The sequence below is a fragment of the Vicugna pacos genome, chromosome 10, assembly GCF_048564905.1.
Source record: "Vicugna pacos chromosome 10, VicPac4, whole genome shotgun sequence".
Taxonomy (NCBI): Eukaryota; Metazoa; Chordata; class Mammalia; order Artiodactyla; family Camelidae; genus Vicugna; species Vicugna pacos.
The window spans coordinates 68,514,556-68,529,573 of NC_132996.1; the positions used below are offsets into that span (position 1 = coordinate 68,514,556).

At 53.7% G+C, this 15,018-nt stretch overlaps 2 protein-coding genes, 1 long non-coding RNA gene and 1 pseudogene across 5 annotated transcripts; 2 read left to right on the forward strand and 2 right to left on the reverse strand.

Moving 5' to 3' along the window:
* Window positions 1–992: 992 nt before the first annotated feature.
* VPS51 (VPS51 subunit of GARP complex) lies at window positions 993–10,654 on the forward strand. 2 transcript variants are annotated; one of them, XM_072970266.1, is made up of 10 exons: window positions 993–1,441; window positions 1,929–2,058; window positions 6,653–6,799; window positions 6,882–7,101; window positions 7,208–7,925; window positions 8,321–8,536; window positions 8,684–8,902; window positions 9,342–9,463; window positions 9,554–9,641; window positions 10,270–10,654. In XM_072970266.1, exons 1-10 carry the CDS (start codon window positions 1,217–1,219, stop codon window positions 10,528–10,530), a joined length of 2,346 nt encoding a protein of 781 aa, XP_072826367.1. In that variant the 5' UTR covers window positions 993–1,216; the 3' UTR covers window positions 10,531–10,654. The 2 variants fall into 2 exon arrangements, with proteins under 2 accessions (XP_072826367.1, XP_072826368.1); XM_072970267.1 differs by lacking the exons at window positions 993–1,441; window positions 1,929–2,058 and adding an exon at window positions 3,624–3,738.
* On the reverse strand, window positions 2,280–3,461 carry LOC140698820 (large ribosomal subunit protein eL33 pseudogene; annotated as a pseudogene).
* Window positions 10,273–12,284, reverse strand: LOC140698821 (uncharacterized). The gene is made up of 2 exons (XR_012076797.1): window positions 12,159–12,284; window positions 10,273–10,819 (listed from the first exon to the last, which is right to left on the reverse strand). It is a non-coding gene; the product is annotated as an uncharacterized lncRNA (long non-coding RNA).
* On the forward strand, window positions 10,825–14,939 carry TM7SF2 (transmembrane 7 superfamily member 2). 2 transcript variants are annotated; one of them, XM_006216689.3, is made up of 10 exons: window positions 10,825–11,039; window positions 11,462–11,658; window positions 11,803–11,857; window positions 12,176–12,370; window positions 12,450–12,553; window positions 13,400–13,519; window positions 13,609–13,777; window positions 13,961–14,041; window positions 14,125–14,247; window positions 14,543–14,939. In XM_006216689.3, exons 1-10 carry the CDS (start codon window positions 10,988–10,990, stop codon window positions 14,701–14,703), a joined length of 1,257 nt encoding a protein of 418 aa, XP_006216751.1. In that variant the 5' UTR covers window positions 10,825–10,987; the 3' UTR covers window positions 14,704–14,939. The 2 variants fall into 2 exon arrangements, with proteins under 2 accessions (XP_006216751.1, XP_072826370.1); XM_072970269.1 differs by lacking the exon at window positions 14,125–14,247 and having other exon boundaries at window positions 10,851–11,039.
* Window positions 14,940–15,018: the final 79 nt, after the last annotated feature.

A 15,018-nucleotide genomic window follows, 5' to 3' on the forward strand; every position in this document is an offset into this window, starting at 1 on the left:
AGCAGACAGTAAATGTTTTAGGTTTTGCCAGCCATATGGTCTCTGTTGCAACCTCTCAGTTCTACTGCAGTAGTGCAAAAGCAGGCATTGATAAGATGTAAACAAGTGGGCATGGGTATGTTCCCATAAAACTTTATTTATGGACATAAATACGAATGTTATATAATTTTCACGTCATGAAATGTCACTATTATATTTTTCAACCATTTAAAACGGAAGAAAAAAAAAGCAGCAGCTTACAGGCCATATGAAAACAGATGGTGTGGCTGTGTTTGGTTCGAAGGATCCCTGTGGAAGAATAAAGTTGTTTCTATTCCACCCCTGGCCCCCCGCCCATCATAAGTAATGTTTGAAAGGCCACATTCACAGTCTTTTTCTCCTTTTCATCCATTCAAAATCAACATGTTTCAATTTGACCTCCAAATCTTTCCCTATCTTCAACTTTTCACCTCGTTGAACAGCTGTACCTTTGTCCAAATCAGAAACCTGGGAATTATCCTCAACATCTCCACCCAACCTCTCACTGGACACATCTCATCAGTCACTTAACATCTGACAAGTGTGCCTTATCAGCACGGTATAATAGTTATCAAATTCAAGTGCACCCGAACTACTTGAGGATTTTTAAAAAGAAGCTAGGTCTGAAGGGAGCCCAGAGTCTGCAACGCGCCAAAGGTAATTCTGAAGGCAATTCTGATCCACATCAGAGGACCAGGCTTGAGAAACACTACGGTAGAGGCACTGTGCGGTACTGTACATGCCTTTAATCCTCACAGCCCCCTTGTGAAATACATACCCCAATGGGGAAGCCAAGCCGTGGCCCCGGTAACAAGGCAGTGGCAGGATGCCAGGCACGTGCTCTCTGGCTCCATGGCCTGCACTCCGTCCACTGCATCTAGGGACATATTCCCTGAGACCTTGCCTGCAGGGGTGCGGGGGTGGGAGCCACGCCCCGCTCTCCTTCTGAGAAGAGAGTAACCCGACCAGTTCGACAGAATCCTTCCACCTGAGAAGCTGGGGGGACCCCAGGGCTCTTCCGGAACCTCTTCGCTCAGGGAGGAAAGACTAGGGGGAACTCTAATCTCGAAGGACTAAGGCTGCAGGGGGACGTTTCACCTGAAGGACTGCCTCGTTTCAACAACAACTTTATGGCTCCCGGAAGTGCCTCCTCCCCGTCTCCTGCCCAGCCTCACGCCCGTGGGCGGCAGTTGGAGCCATGGCGGCCGCAGCCGCTGGGCCTGGCCCGGGGTCTGGACCTGGGGACTCCCCGGAGGGGCCCGAAGCGGAGGCTCCGGAGCGTCGGCGGAAGGCGCACGGGATGCTGAAGCTTTACTACGGCCTCTCAGAGGGGGAGGCTGCGGGGCACCCCGCGGGGCCGGACCCCCTGGACCCGACGGATCTCAACGGGGCGCACTTCGACCCGGAAGTGTATCTGGACAAGGTGTGTGTATGGGTAAGGGGACTAGACCCCCGATATATTGCACCCGATAGATAATGCCTGAGACGTTGCGGGGGTGAAGGAAGCAGGGGTTCATAAAAGCAGGACGACCCTCGGCCGGCAGTAGGGTCAGAGCTGGAGTTTAAGGGGGCGTGGGCAGACGTGGACTGACCTGAGATAGTGAGAAGTCTGCAGTCTCCTGGGCTGATCGATCGTATGAGACCCAAGATAGGAGCGTGGCCCACGCGCAGACAGGCGTAGGACTGGGCCTTGGCCAAATCTGCGGATTTCAAATGCTGACAAACCCCAAAAGGGTCTAATTTGGTAATTCCTGAGCTATGCCGCTTACAGGCTCCATGTCTGAGATTACTGTCAATGGAGGAGGAGGGAAATCAGGGTTTTCTTGCACTAAAAGCGTTCCCAGTTAGGGGCAAGGCTGGGGGACATGAGTGCCCCCTGTCCTGAACACTAACCACGCAACTTCCTCCAGCTGCGTAGAGAGTGCCCACTGGCTCAGCTGATGGACAGTGAGACGGACATGGTGCGGCAGATCCGGGCTCTGGACAGCGACATGCAGACCCTGGTCTATGAGAACTACAACAAGTTCATCTCAGCCACAGGTGATTCTTACTGGGATACTCCTTGCAGACCCACATCCCCCAGTTACTCCTGTGTTGGGGAAGCCAGAGGATTTAGATGGAGCAGACCCAGATTCCAGTCCTGCCCTGACATTAATCCACTGTCACCTCTCTCTCTGAGAGCATTTGTGATCTGATGGCTATAGAGGTAATAACTGTTCTCAGAGGGTTGTTTTGCGGACCAAAGGAGAGAAAGGACAAAATGAAATTTAAAAAAATGAATTTATATGAAACACTTAGACTCTCTGACACTAAGGGTGCCTCAGTAAGGTTAGTTTCGCTTATTAGTGGCATTGTTCTTCTTTGGTTCAAGTCTGCCTTGTAATAAGCTTATGTCTTTCTCTCTCTTCTCTTCTCTTCTTTCCTTTTCTTCCTTCCTACCTCTCTCCTTCCTTCATTCCTTTCCCCTTCTCCCCTTCTTCTTCTTTTTTTTTTTTTTTAACAAATCCACACTTTTCAATAAGTTTAAATCCTTGAGGGGTACAGCATCACATGGATTCTGTGTCCAGTGGCCTTAGCAGGAAGATTGCTTCGGAATTTGGCATGAACTATGCCACTGTTTCCATGAGCATGAGTTACCTTTCCCCAGATTACTCTGGTTTTGTTCAGTTTTCCATCAGGAGTTAATGTGTTGTTCTTTGCTTTGTACACACAAGCACATCTCTTGCCTAGATAGAATTCAATTTCAGCTTGTGCATAAATACCGTCAATTTTAAGAAGAGCCATGTGCTCCCTCTGGTTCTGGAGACCCCTCTTATAGCCAGCAAAAATGGCCTTGGACCACAGCCTTCCAGACATATTTATTGGTTTAGAAGTCCTGTTCCCAGCAGGTTTCCACAGTCTCCAAGATGGCTGAAAGAGCTCTTTTTTTTTTTTTTTTTTAATGAAGCAAAGAGACTGAAAATTTATGACAGTAAGGGACAAAGATCAAGTAAAGGGTTTCTTCCCCTTCTGTCCCTTTTATTCAAGACAGTGCTAGACAGCATTCAGCTATCATCTGCACTAGCTTCTGTCCTCTGTTGGTGACATGCACTGCTCAGACTTTAGTAATAATTTTGGACCCACACGTACTAGTCCTAGAGGCAGATCCGGAGGGTCTACTGCAGGCTGTGGGACTGTTCCATGAACCTCTGTGGGGTGCATTCTCACACCTCTCATTCTGCTCGCGTCACAATGGTGGGTGTAGTAACACACAGTCATCGTTCTTTTATCTGATTTGAAGCAGGTTCTATGAGTACGTGCCCTTATATTTGTTAATATTAATATCAGCATCAAACAGCAAGAAAGTATAATTCCTATGCTGAGAAGTTTCTCCAGGAATTTGCCAACATTACATTTTCCATTTGTTAGAATATGTATAATATTTTGACACTTCGCTCTTCTTAATAGGGATGATTTGGTTTTTTACCTTTTTTCCTAAGAAAAGGAGAAAATTATAAAGTGAGTGTTGGAGTTAGGGGTTCTAAATCTATAAAGACTTTAGAGTCTTATATTCCTTAAAGAAATAATCACTGAATGCTTTTTTTTTTCCTTCCTTTTTTGCCAAGGGCTCCTCTGCATATTGGGAATCTAACAGTGAACCAACTAGATCAAGCTCCTGCCTGGAGCCCACATTCTAGTTGGGAAGACAGACAATAAGTGAACACACAAATAAAAGTAGTAGTAAGTGCTATAAGAAAAAACAGTAAGAGGAAAAGAGTAATGTGGGACGGGGGGTTCCATCTTTAGGGTAAGTATGAGAAGGCACCTCTGAGGTGGTAAACTTTGAGCAAGGCCTTGGTGAGGAAGAGCCAGCCATGGGGAGGAGAAGTTAGGGGACGAAACAGCAGGAACAAGAATTCTGAAGAGAGAACGTGTCTGGTGTATTCAGAGTGAAGCAGGGAGTTTGGGAGGAGGAAGGGAGGAGGAGAGGTAGGTGACTAGGGCGGAGGGTTAGTGGGGGCCAGATTATGTAGGGATTTGTAACTGGGTATGAAGATCCTACTCTTTACTCTGAGTGAGAGGAAATGAACAGAAGAATGGGGTGACCTGACTTTTGTTTTAAAAGGACCTCTCTGCCCACTTTATTGAGACTGGACTATAGGGAGGCAAGGATGGCAGAGATACCCATTAGAAGGCTATTGCAACAGGCTATTGCAAGATGCTGGTGGTATGGACTGAGGGGTAACAGTGGAAAAGTGGGAGGATCTGGGGGCAGAGAGGCCCAGGCTAAGGAAACAACCTGTGCAAAGGCCCTGGGAAAGTGCTGTGACCGGAGCAGGGAGAAAAAGAGAATGGAGCAGGGAGAACAAGAGAACAGAGCAGGGTCTAACTGCATTGGCTATGCGCCAGGGGTGGTCTTCTGAAAAGACCAAAAAGTAAATATTTTAGGCTTTGTGGACCATCTGGTTTCTGTTGGAACTACTTAGATATCATTGTAGCCTGAAAGCAACTGGAGATAATATAAATGACTCAGCATGGCTGTATTCCAGCAAAATTCATTTACGCAAACAGGCATGGTGTCCAGGGTGGCCTCAGCAAAAATAGTGGAGGAGGTGCATTTGAAAATGTCCCCTCCATGAAAGCAACCCCAAAACTGGCCAAAATAGTTAGAATTAACTTTCTCAGAACTATGAAAATTAGCCAAAGATGTGCAGCAATCAGAGGAGCATTTATTTGACAAAAACAGCTGAATCTTGGTAAAAGTAGCAATCCTGAGACGTTTTAACTTGCCCTGGCCCCACCATTTCCTCTCCATCTCTGCAGTAACCTTGAAAAATAGCCCATATTCCTAGTACTAGAAGGAGTGGAACAAAGCTGGAGCTGTTTCAATGCCTCATGCCCAAAGAATTATCATTATTTAACCTGTCTGGTGGTTTCCTAACACACTCCACCCGGTAGGTTTGTCTTGACCTGGAGGTCACCCAGTGTTAAAAGCCTCTCACCAGAGTTGTTTGTCAAAAACAATTATAGGCAAAAGTGGTGTCTCCCTGAAGTGATGAATAACACATGGGGCAAATAATAGTACTAACCCAAAAGCTTAAAAGGAAAAGCTGAGGAATGAGATGTCTCTAGGGGCTTTGACAAGCTCTGACATATTAGTAATTTTGAAGGGCCAACATATGTAGGGTAGTACACATGCTTTTAAGGACCTGAGAATGCCCTAAGCTCTCACCTCTGGCTCACCTTCAGGCTTAGTGCGAGCAGGAAGTGAAAGCTGAGGCAGAGTTATAAACCTCCTGGTTAAGTGTTTAAGGTATGCCCCAACACACACACACACAGAGCTCCTCAATAAATACTAGGAGATTTATTGTTTCCAGGTATTTAAAGAAATTCCTGTCCAATCAGTAGCTGATCACTAAGCTAACCAAGTAAGTATTTTAGTGGCTATACACAACAAAGAATTCAGACTTTACAGAATTGATTCAGAAGCTAATTAGTACAGGTTTAGTAACTCAGAAAAATAAACAACAGCAACAAGCAGCAACAACAATAAACAGGAGAAGAGAATCTGATTTCTAGACTTGCCATGTTATTTATATGTTTTTTCAACAAAAATTTATAGGACATGCAAATAAAGCAGGAATCCGACCCATACAGGGGAAAAAACTCAGTAGAAACTCTGTAGAAGCCCAGACATTGGATTTATTACAGAGATTTAAATCTGCTATTTTGAATATGTTCAGAGACCTAAAGTAAACTGTATCTAAACTAAAGAAAGGAATGAGATTGTTTCACCAAATACAGAATATCAAAGAGAAGAAATTATTTAACAAAAGAACCAAATAGAAATGATAAGGTCCAACAACTAAAATGAAAGATCGCTGGAGGGGCTCTTTTACAGATTTGAACAAGCAGAGAAAGAATAAGCAGACTTGAACATAGGTTAGATGAAATTATTCAGTGTGAGGAACAGAAAGAAAGCATGAAGAAAAGTGAAGAGAGCCTTAGGGACCTGGGGTACACCATCAAGTGTGCCCACACCTGCATAATGGGGATGCCAGAGTGAGTGGAGAAAGCAGAAATAATACATGAAAAAATAATGGGCAAAACCTGCCCAAATTTGATGAAAAGCATTAATATACACATCCAAAAGCACAACAAACCCCAAACCCTTGTTCCACAAGGCAGAGTGAGAGGGTTTGGGAGGTCTGGGAAGGAGATAAGGGTGTACAAGTATTTATTGTCTCCCGGTGCCAGGCAGGGTGCTAGGCCTGGAAGATGCCCCTGGGAAGGAGCAGACAGGTCCCTGCCAAGTGCCCTGTGCCCTCCTTTGGATCTGGGCGTCTTCTGGGAGCAAGGGCTGTAGCATCATGGGCCATCTCCCCACTGCACCAGGACTAGGAGCACACAAGGGGTGCTCAGAAAACATCTGCCGCACTGACATGATGACACCTCACCCCCATTTCCAGTGACCAGGCACCACTGCAACCCTTTTCAAGCACCGAATCAGCAGTGTGACCCTAGAATGGGCTCAGGCGCGCTTGGGAAGTGGGGTGAGGGTGTGTGAGGGCATTTGGCCGTGGTCTCAAGCTGAGTGTTCTGCCTGGGCCCCTCCTCAACCGCTTTTCCCTCTCCTGCGCTCCTGCACTTGTAGACACCATTCGGAAGATGAAGAACGATTTCCGGAAGATGGAGGACGAGATGGACCGGCTGGCCACCAACATGGCAGTGATCACAGAATTCAGCGCGCGCATCAGTGCCACGCTTCAGGACCGTCACGAGCGCATCACCAAGCTGGCAGGTGGGCCGCGCCCCAGAGCTGGGGCTAAAGTGGGCCACCCTCGGGGCTTTGGGGCTAACACCATCTCCCCCTGTCCCCCCAGGGGTCCACGCGCTGTTACGGAAGCTGCAGTTCCTCTTCGAGCTGCCCTCACGCCTCACCAAGTGCGTGGAGCTGGGCGCCTACGGGCAGGCGGTGCGCTACCAGGGCCGCGCGCGGGCCGTGCTGCAGCAGTACCAGCACCTGCCGTCTTTCCGCGCCATCCAGGACGACTGCCAGGTCATCACGGCTCGCCTAGCTCAGCAACTACGGCAGCGCTTCAGGTGTGGGCCCAGGGCTCTCATTGCCAACCTCGCTGGGCACTTGGGTCTGCTCCCATCCCCCCGAATTCTATCTTCCTGCTCTTCACCTGCATCTCCCTCCCCGCAGGGAGGGCGGCTCGGGGGCCCCAGAGCAAGCAGAGTGCGTGGAGCTGCTGCTGGCCCTGGGAGAGCCTGCGGAGGAGCTGTGCGAGGAGTTCCTGGCGCACGCGCGAGGGCGGCTGGAGGAGGAGCTGAGAAGCCTGGAGGCGGAGCTGGGACCCTCCCCTCCGGCCCCGGACGTATTAGAGTTCACTGACCATGGCGGCAGCGGCTTCGTCAGTGGCCTCTGTCAGGTGGCGGCAGCCTACCAGGAGCTGTTTGCGGCCCAGGGCCCAGCAGGTGCCGAGAAACTGGCAGCCTTTGCCCGGGAGCTGGGTAGCCGCTACTTTGCGCTGGTGGAGCGGCGGCTGGCGCAGGAGCAAGGTGGCGGTGACAACTCCCTGCTGGTGCGGGCGCTGGACCGCTTCCACCGGCGCCTGCGGGCACCTGGGGCCCTGCTGGCCGCTGCCGGGCTGGCGGAGGCCGCCACAGAGATCGTGGAGCGAGTGGCCCGCGAACGCCTGGGCCACCACCTGCAGGGCCTGCAGGCAGCCTTCCTGGGCTGCCTGACTGATGTGCGGCAGGCGCTGGCCGCGCCTCGAATGGCTGGGAAGGAAGGCCCCGGCCTGGCTGAGTTGCTGGCCAACGTGGCCAGCTCCATCCTGAGCCACATTAAGGCCTCGCTGGCCTCTGTGCACCTCTTCACTGCCAAGGAGGTGTCTTTCTCCAACAAGCCCTACTTCCGGGTACGGCCTTTCCCTGGGCATTCTTTTTTTTTTCCTTTTTCTTTTTCTGGGCATTCTTTTGTTCATCCTGCATGCAGGCTGGCAGCTACCAGGGCACACAGTCGTTGCCCCAGGCACTCTGAAAGTGGTTTTAGTTTGTCTTGAGGAAGGCTGGCACAGCCTGGAGGGGTGGGGAAGGCTTGGATGAGGGCATCTGCAAGCAAGGTCCCACAGTGCTGGCTTTGCCCCCTTGCATTCCCTCCCCATGCAGGGGAGCTGATCTGGGGTACTGGAATGCAGGGTGAAGCTGTCCCTTGGAGAGGAGCCAGGGCATTTAGTGTCCCAGTAGAGGGTCACTAGCAGCCCCTGCCTGGAAAACGGGACCTGCTGTGTATCTGGGCCCCTCCTCCTCACAGGGTGAGTTCTGCAGCCAGGGTGTCCGGGAGGGCCTCATCGTGGGCTTCATCCGCTCCATGTGCCAGACAGCTCAGAGCTTCTGTGACAGCCCTGGGGAGAAGGGGGGTGCCACGCCACCTGCCCTGCTCCTGCTGCTCTCCCGCCTCTGCCTGGACTACGAGACAGCCACCATCTCCTACATCCTCACCCTCACCGATGAACAGTTTCTGGTGCAGGTGAACTGCTAACTCATAGCAGGGTAGGGGATGCTGATGCTAGGACTGCAGGAGGCTGGGCAGTACCCTTATGGTCAGGGCTGCCTGTGCCCAGCTCAGCCTCCCCCAGTACCCACTACTTGTCTGTCCTCTGCATCCCTGGCTCAGGACCAGTCTCCAGTGACGCCTGTGAGCACACTGTGTGCGGAGGCCAGGGAGACGGCGCGGCGGCTGCTGACCCACTACGTAAAGGTGCAGGGCCTGGTTATATCACAGATGCTGCGCAAGAGTGTGGAGACGCGGGACTGGCTCAGTACCCTGGAGCCTCGGAACGTGCGTGCTGTCATGAAGCGGGTGGTGGAGGACACGACAGCTATTGACGTGCAGGTGCTGCTCTGGGCTGGCCGGGGGAGCCCTGATGCAGGTGGGGTGCTGAGGAACAACCCTCTGAGGATCAAGACAGCAGCGGCCAGGCAGTGCCCTCTTCGTCCTCAGCCGTGAATTGTGGCATTGTCACCCCCATTCCACCTAGGAGGAAGCTGAGGCCCAGAGTCACCCAGGAAATCAGGGCAGGGTTGGCACTAAAGATTGGGCCTCAGTATCAACTCTTATGGCCCACCTTTGCCCTGCTCCACTGGTTCTGCGAATAGTGACTGGGTACTGACTGGGTATAGGCCCGAACTACCCTGTGGCTCTTATAACAGATGTAATTCTTGTAACAAGTGAGTGTGTAACTTAAGGCATCCGTGGTCCTTCCCTAGGGTGCCTGGTGGGCTGGATGTTCCCCATGCCCTGGCTTCATTGCAGCTCCTCCTTCCACCACCAGGTAGGGCTCCTATATGAGGAGGGTGTTCGGAAGGCTCAGAGCAGCGACTCTAGCAAGAGGACCTTCTCCGTTTACAGCAGCTCTCGGCAGCAGGGCCGCTATGCCCCCAGCTATACACCCAGGTCTGGCTGGTCAGGGTAGCCCCATGTGGGATGGACAAAGGAGGATGGGCATACAGGGTGGGCTCTGATTGCTTGTCTCCCCCCATCCAGTGCCCCAATGGACACCAACCTCTTGAGCAACATCCAGAAGCTGTTCTCTGAACGTATTGATGTGTTCAGCCCTGTGGAATTCAATAAGGTCCGAAGTCCCTGGTGACCCTACCTTCCCAGGTCCCCTTGGGAAGTTTGGCTGAAGCAGTCCCACATTGGCCTAGGGAGCCCTAGGTCTCTGTCCCCCAGTCTCTGTTTCTGAGGGCTGTTTGTAGGAGTGAGTGGACATCCAGAGACCCACCATCACCATCTCATAACCCTCTTCCCTAACCTTGGTGTGCTCCCAACCTGGGTGACAATCAAGTATGCCTGTTTGGCCGTTGTCCTTGTCCCCACCATAGTTCTGGTCTTCCCTAGGGATTTCTATTCACAGTGTGCTCTCTGCCCCCACCCAGTCCATACTCAGGGATTTGGTGCTAAGTTAGTAAACCTTCCCCCTCCCCATGTCAGTGCTGACCCCCATCTCTGCCTCTGATTGCTAGGCCCTCTCTGTCTGCTTGGCGCTCCCTGTCTGCTCCCCTCTAGATGATGGTGCCAACATTGTATATTTTCTCCCTCTTAACTTGGGTCCTGAGATTTTCTACCCCATCACAGCTACTGGCATCTTATTGTCTCCCTGGCCCTGGCCCAGAACGTGGGTTCCCTTTCTCAGGGGTCCAGTACCCCTCCCTAACACCTGCTGTTGGGGATCTGCATCACTGTTTCCCTGCCTGCAGGTGTCAGTACTGACAGGCATCATCAAAATCAGCCTGAAGACGCTGCTGGAGTGTGTGCGGCTGCGCACCTTTGGGCGCTTCGGCCTGCAGCAGGTACAGGTGGACTGTCACTTCCTACAGCTCTACCTGTGGCGCTTCGTGGCTGATGAAGAGCTTGTGCACCTGCTGTTGGATGAAGTGGTGGCCTCAGCTGCCCTTCGCTGCCCGGACCCAGTGCCCATGGAACCCAGTGTCGTCGAGGTCATCTGTGAGCGAGGCTAGGCCCAGTCCCAGCCATACACGGGCTGGCCCCGTCGCCCCAACCCTCCGGACCCGTGGTCTCCCTCCCCGGGGGCCCTTCCTTTCTGGCCTCCAGACTTGCCTAATAAAGACGTGTTGTCTCCTGCTCCCTGTCGCTTGTAAGGCGGGACTTGCGGCCGTGGGGTGGAGCTGTGAGCCTGAGACTGCAGAAACTACCCAGGCGGCTGGCCCTCGCGTTGGTCTCTCCCCGAGAGCCGATTGGCTGACCTGCTGGGCCCAGAATGGGCTGGGGGCGGGTCCATTTAAAGACCTGGGGACAAAAGCGGTCGCTGTATGAGCTCGGTGCCGAGACAGGTGCAAGCCCAGCAGGGCAGGATCCTCCGTGTTACCGAGCCAATCTCCTGGGGAAATGGGGTGGGCTGTGTTTCCCTGACGGATTTTTGTGATCCCTCACCCTCTCCACGGCGGAGCGAAGACAATGGCACCTCTTCAGGGCTCCCGGGCCCCGATGGAATTCGGAGGACCCCTGGGTAATGGGGCAGAGAAAGGGGGACTTACGGCCAGAGGCTTAGCGAGGGAGAACTGGAGGGGTGAGCTACGAGTGAGGATGGGAGCAGGATCTGAGGATGAAAGGCTTTGAGAGGTATCCAGAGGCAGAGGGATTTAAGGGTTTGGGGAGGAGAGTCTGGAGAAGGGGCTGAGGAGGAACCAGTTTCGGGGGATTCAGAGCAGGGGATTTGTGGATTGGAAGACTGGGCGGACTAAGGGGAGCAGGAGCAGAGTCTTCGAGAGTACCTGGGGGCGGTGACCAAGACAGAAATCAGAGAAGGGGGCTGAAGGCTGAGAACGGGATATGGAAGACGGTGATGGGGCCCTGTATATTACCGGGCGTCTGTGGGGGTCCGGGAGATTTGGAGAGCGGACGTCCCACGCGATCGGTCCCCTTCCCCAGGCGCTGCGGCTCTGATGCTGCTGCTCCCTGCCACCATGTTCCACCTGCTACTGGTAGCCCGCTCGGGCTCGGCGCGCCTCCTGGGCCCACCCCCCTACCTGCCGGGACTCGAGGCGCTGTGGAGCCCGTGGGCGCTGTTGCTGTGTCTTACCTGGCTCGGCCTGCAGGCGGCGCTCTACCTTTTGCCGGCGCGCAAGGTGTGCTGACGCGCGGGGGAGGCTGGGGGAGGCTGGGGGAGGCGGGTGGAGACTGGGGGAGGCGGGTGGAGGCGGGCGGAGGGAGGGTGTTCCGCGAGCCTGAAGGTACCCTCAACCCTTATCAGAGCCCCCTTGTGCCCACAGGTGGCCGAGGGGCAAGAATTGAAGGACAAGAGTCGACTGCGCTACCCCATTAACGGTGCCTGGGGACTGGTTCCTTGCGCTGGAGTTGGGTGGATGGGGGTGGAGCCCCGGGCCTGATGGGGGGGGTCCACGGAGACCCCAAGCTCTATTTTGCGCCTCTTTTCCGCCCAGGACAGACATAGGGGATTCCGCTGGCTCCACACCCCGCGTCCCTCCTCCCCTCCTACAGCATTTGCTGCTACTCTGCACCGGAGAAGTGGCTGGGGTGACCCTCTGAAAGCCAAAGTGTCAGCCTAATGGCTTGGGCAAAGTCTGCGACCTCCCTGGGGTGGAGGGGCGTAATTTCCAGTACTCACTGTGTGCTGCGGTTCAGGTTTCCAGGCCTTGGTGCTGACAGCCTTGTTGCTCGGCCTGGGGATGTCAGCTGGGCTGCCCCTGGGAGCGCTCTCAGAAATGCTCCTGCCCTTGGCATTTGCGGCCACCCTCATCGCCTTCATCTTCAGCCTCCTTCTCTATCTGAAGTCTCTGGTAGTCCCTGCTTTTGCCCTGGCACCAGGGGGAAACTCAGGTGAGAGGAGTCCCAGTACGGTGTGCATAGAAGCAGATGGGGCTGTTTGCTTTCACCTTCACCCTCCATTATTCTCCAGGAAATCCCATCTACGACTTTTTCCTGGGACGGGAGCTCAACCCACGCATCTGTTCCTTTGACTTCAAATACTTCTGCGAACTGCGGCCCGGCCTCATCGGCTGGGTATGCTGAGCACAGCTAAATGGGCCTCTAGCCAGGAGGAGGGGTGGGATGGGTGAGCACTGCCTGGGCAGGGCAGGGCAGGGCCAATATTGTGCAGATGTAAATCATTAATCATTCATTCCACAAATCTTTGTTGAGTCCCCCATGTGCCCTAAGCTTTACTCTAGGTACTGGGAAACAAACAAACCCTGGAAATGACCTCATCCAGAGTCAGGAGAGCTGAGTGCCCATCATGGATCTGAATCCTGGTCTTTGAGGCTATTTCCTCATGTATGACATGGGCTAAAGTAAGAGCTTCCTCCCCAGGTTATTGTGAGGATCAGAAGTGATAACCTTAATGACAGCACTGAGCCCATTGCTGGCAGAATGGGGGTGCTCAGCACAGGCTGGCTGCCAGCTCATCGTGATCGAGCACTTACTATGTGCCAAACATGTGCTTAGTGCTTCACACACACTGTCCGTGAGTCCTAAGCCCCATGAGGCAGGTCCATGATTATGTCCATTTTCCACATGGAGGTGGGGAGAGTAGGCTTTAGAGGATAAGCAACTTGCCCTGGTGGCGAAGCTGAGATTCAAAACCAGGTTTTAACTCTCAAGCCTGAAAGCATCCAGCTGCTCCCTGTGTTGCTCTCCCAAAGGGAACACTACAGGACAAGGCAAGAGAGGACAGGCGGGGAGCGCCTCAGGAGGCGATCCATTGAGCCACTCAACAAAGGGTTGGAGAGCTAGTGATGGACAGCTGAGAGAAGGGGCAGAGGCTGGCCGCTGCCCCATCCAGGTGCTTCCACCACTGTGGAGACAGGCTGGGGATAGACTGCTCTGTCTCACCCTCCACCTAACCCCCAGGTCCTCATCAACTTGGCCTTGATGATGCAGGAAGTGGAACTTCGGGGGAGTCCTTCGCTGGCCATGTGGCTGGTCAATGGCTTCCAGCTACTATATGTGGGTGATGCCCTTTGGCATGAGGTGAGGCTGGACTGGGCAGAGGAGGCAGGGGTGGGTGCCTGAGGATCTCGTGGAGACTAAGCCAGTGTGTCTGGGTCCTGTCCCTGCAGGAGGCTGTCCTCACCACCATGGACATCATACACGACGGGTTTGGCTTCATGCTGGCCTTTGGGGACCTGGCCTGGGTACCCTTCACCTACAGCCTGCAGGCCCAGTTCCTGCTGTACCACCCACAGCCGCTCGGGTTGCCCATGGCCTCAGTCATCTGCCTCATCAATGGTCAGTCAGGATGGGGTTCATTCACTCAATGTTCAGCATCCACTGGGTAGATGCTAAGCCTCAGATGTTTCTTCAAAGCCAGGGGCTGGGTCCTGGGTCCCCAGGCCGACTGAGTCCGGGCTGTGGGTAGATGGTCAGGGTCAGATAGAAGGTCCCTAACCACCTGCTCACACTTTCCCCCAGCTGTTGGTTACTACATATTCCGTGGAGCCAATTCCCAGAAAAACACCTTCCGAAAGAATCCTTCTGATCCCAGAGTGGCTGGTGAGCTGGCTTTCCGGGTGCTGTGAGATGGGGCAGCTGACTTCTGGGGGGGGTCCCCCATCCCACTATCTCTCTTTCCCTAGACCTTGAGACCATCTCTACAGCCACAGGGCGACAGCTGCTGGTGTCCGGGTGGTGGGGTATGGTCCGTCATCCCAACTACCTTGGAGACCTCATCATGGCTCTGGCCTGGTCCTTGCCCTGCGGTGAGTGGCCTGGGTGGGCACAGGGCAGGAGCTACAAGGGGCAGCAGCTGAGTGGCGAGCACAGGATGCCCAGTCTGGGTATGGAATGGATAACAGGGAGGCATCCCAGTGGAGAGAGTAGTCAGGGAGCTAGGGATGGAGTTACGGTGTGGCTGGGACAGACCTCATTGCCAGCACCCCCTGTAGACCTTAGACCTTTCACCATTGAGCCCTGATGCCCCTGTGAGCCATTAGCTGTGGAAACCCTTGTGAACAGGGGGGCTGGCTGAGTGATTGGAAACCCCTTTCTCCACAGGGGTGTCCCACTTGTTGCCCTACTTCTACCTCCTCTACTTCACTGCGCTGCTGGTGCACCGTGAGGCCCGAGATGAACAGCAGTGTCTGCAGAAGTACGGCCTGGCCTGGCACGAATATTGCCGGCGTGTGCCTTACCGAATTATGCCCTACATCTACTGAAGCTGCTCCATGAAGCCCAGGTCGGGGCACGCACCCACCAGTCGGCCAGCACACCCAGCATCAAGAGCCTGGACACACCCGGGGCTCAAGGGCCTATACCCTATCCTGCCCCGAGCTCCAACAGGCAGGGATGAGCAGCCTCAGGCAGTGGTTGGAACAAGGGGAAAATGAAGCCTGTGCCTCAAAATGGAGTGGAGGGGCTGCTCTTTCTCTTTGGATAAATGTCTGGAACCCTTGGGGTTGCTTCTCTCCCTTTCTGGGGCCAGGCTGTCAGCCCCGATCAGGTAGAAGCTGAGAGGTGGTTTGCTTTGAGGA

Excerpts from the sequence above, each read along its gene's own strand:
- VPS51 (XM_072970266.1), top strand. The coding sequence starts at position 1,217 with ATGGCGGCCGCAGCCGCTGGGCCTGGCCCGGGGTCTGGACCTGGGGAC. Across the intron at positions 7,102-7,207 it reads CAACTACGGCAGCGCTTCAG|GGAGGGCGGCTCGGGGGCCC; the intron begins GTGTGGGCCCAG and ends CCCTCCCCGCAG. Across the intron at positions 8,537-8,683 it reads ATGAACAGTTTCTGGTGCAG|GACCAGTCTCCAGTGACGCC; the intron begins GTGAACTGCTAA and ends TCCCTGGCTCAG.
- TM7SF2 (XM_006216689.3), top strand. The coding sequence starts at position 10,988 with ATGGCACCTCTTCAGGGCTCCCGGGCCCCGATGGAATTCGGAGGACCC. Across the intron at positions 12,371-12,449 it reads GGCACCAGGGGGAAACTCAG|GAAATCCCATCTACGACTTT; the intron begins GTGAGAGGAGTC and ends ATTATTCTCCAG. Across the intron at positions 13,778-13,960 it reads AGTCATCTGCCTCATCAATG|CTGTTGGTTACTACATATTC; the intron begins GTCAGTCAGGAT and ends ACTTTCCCCCAG.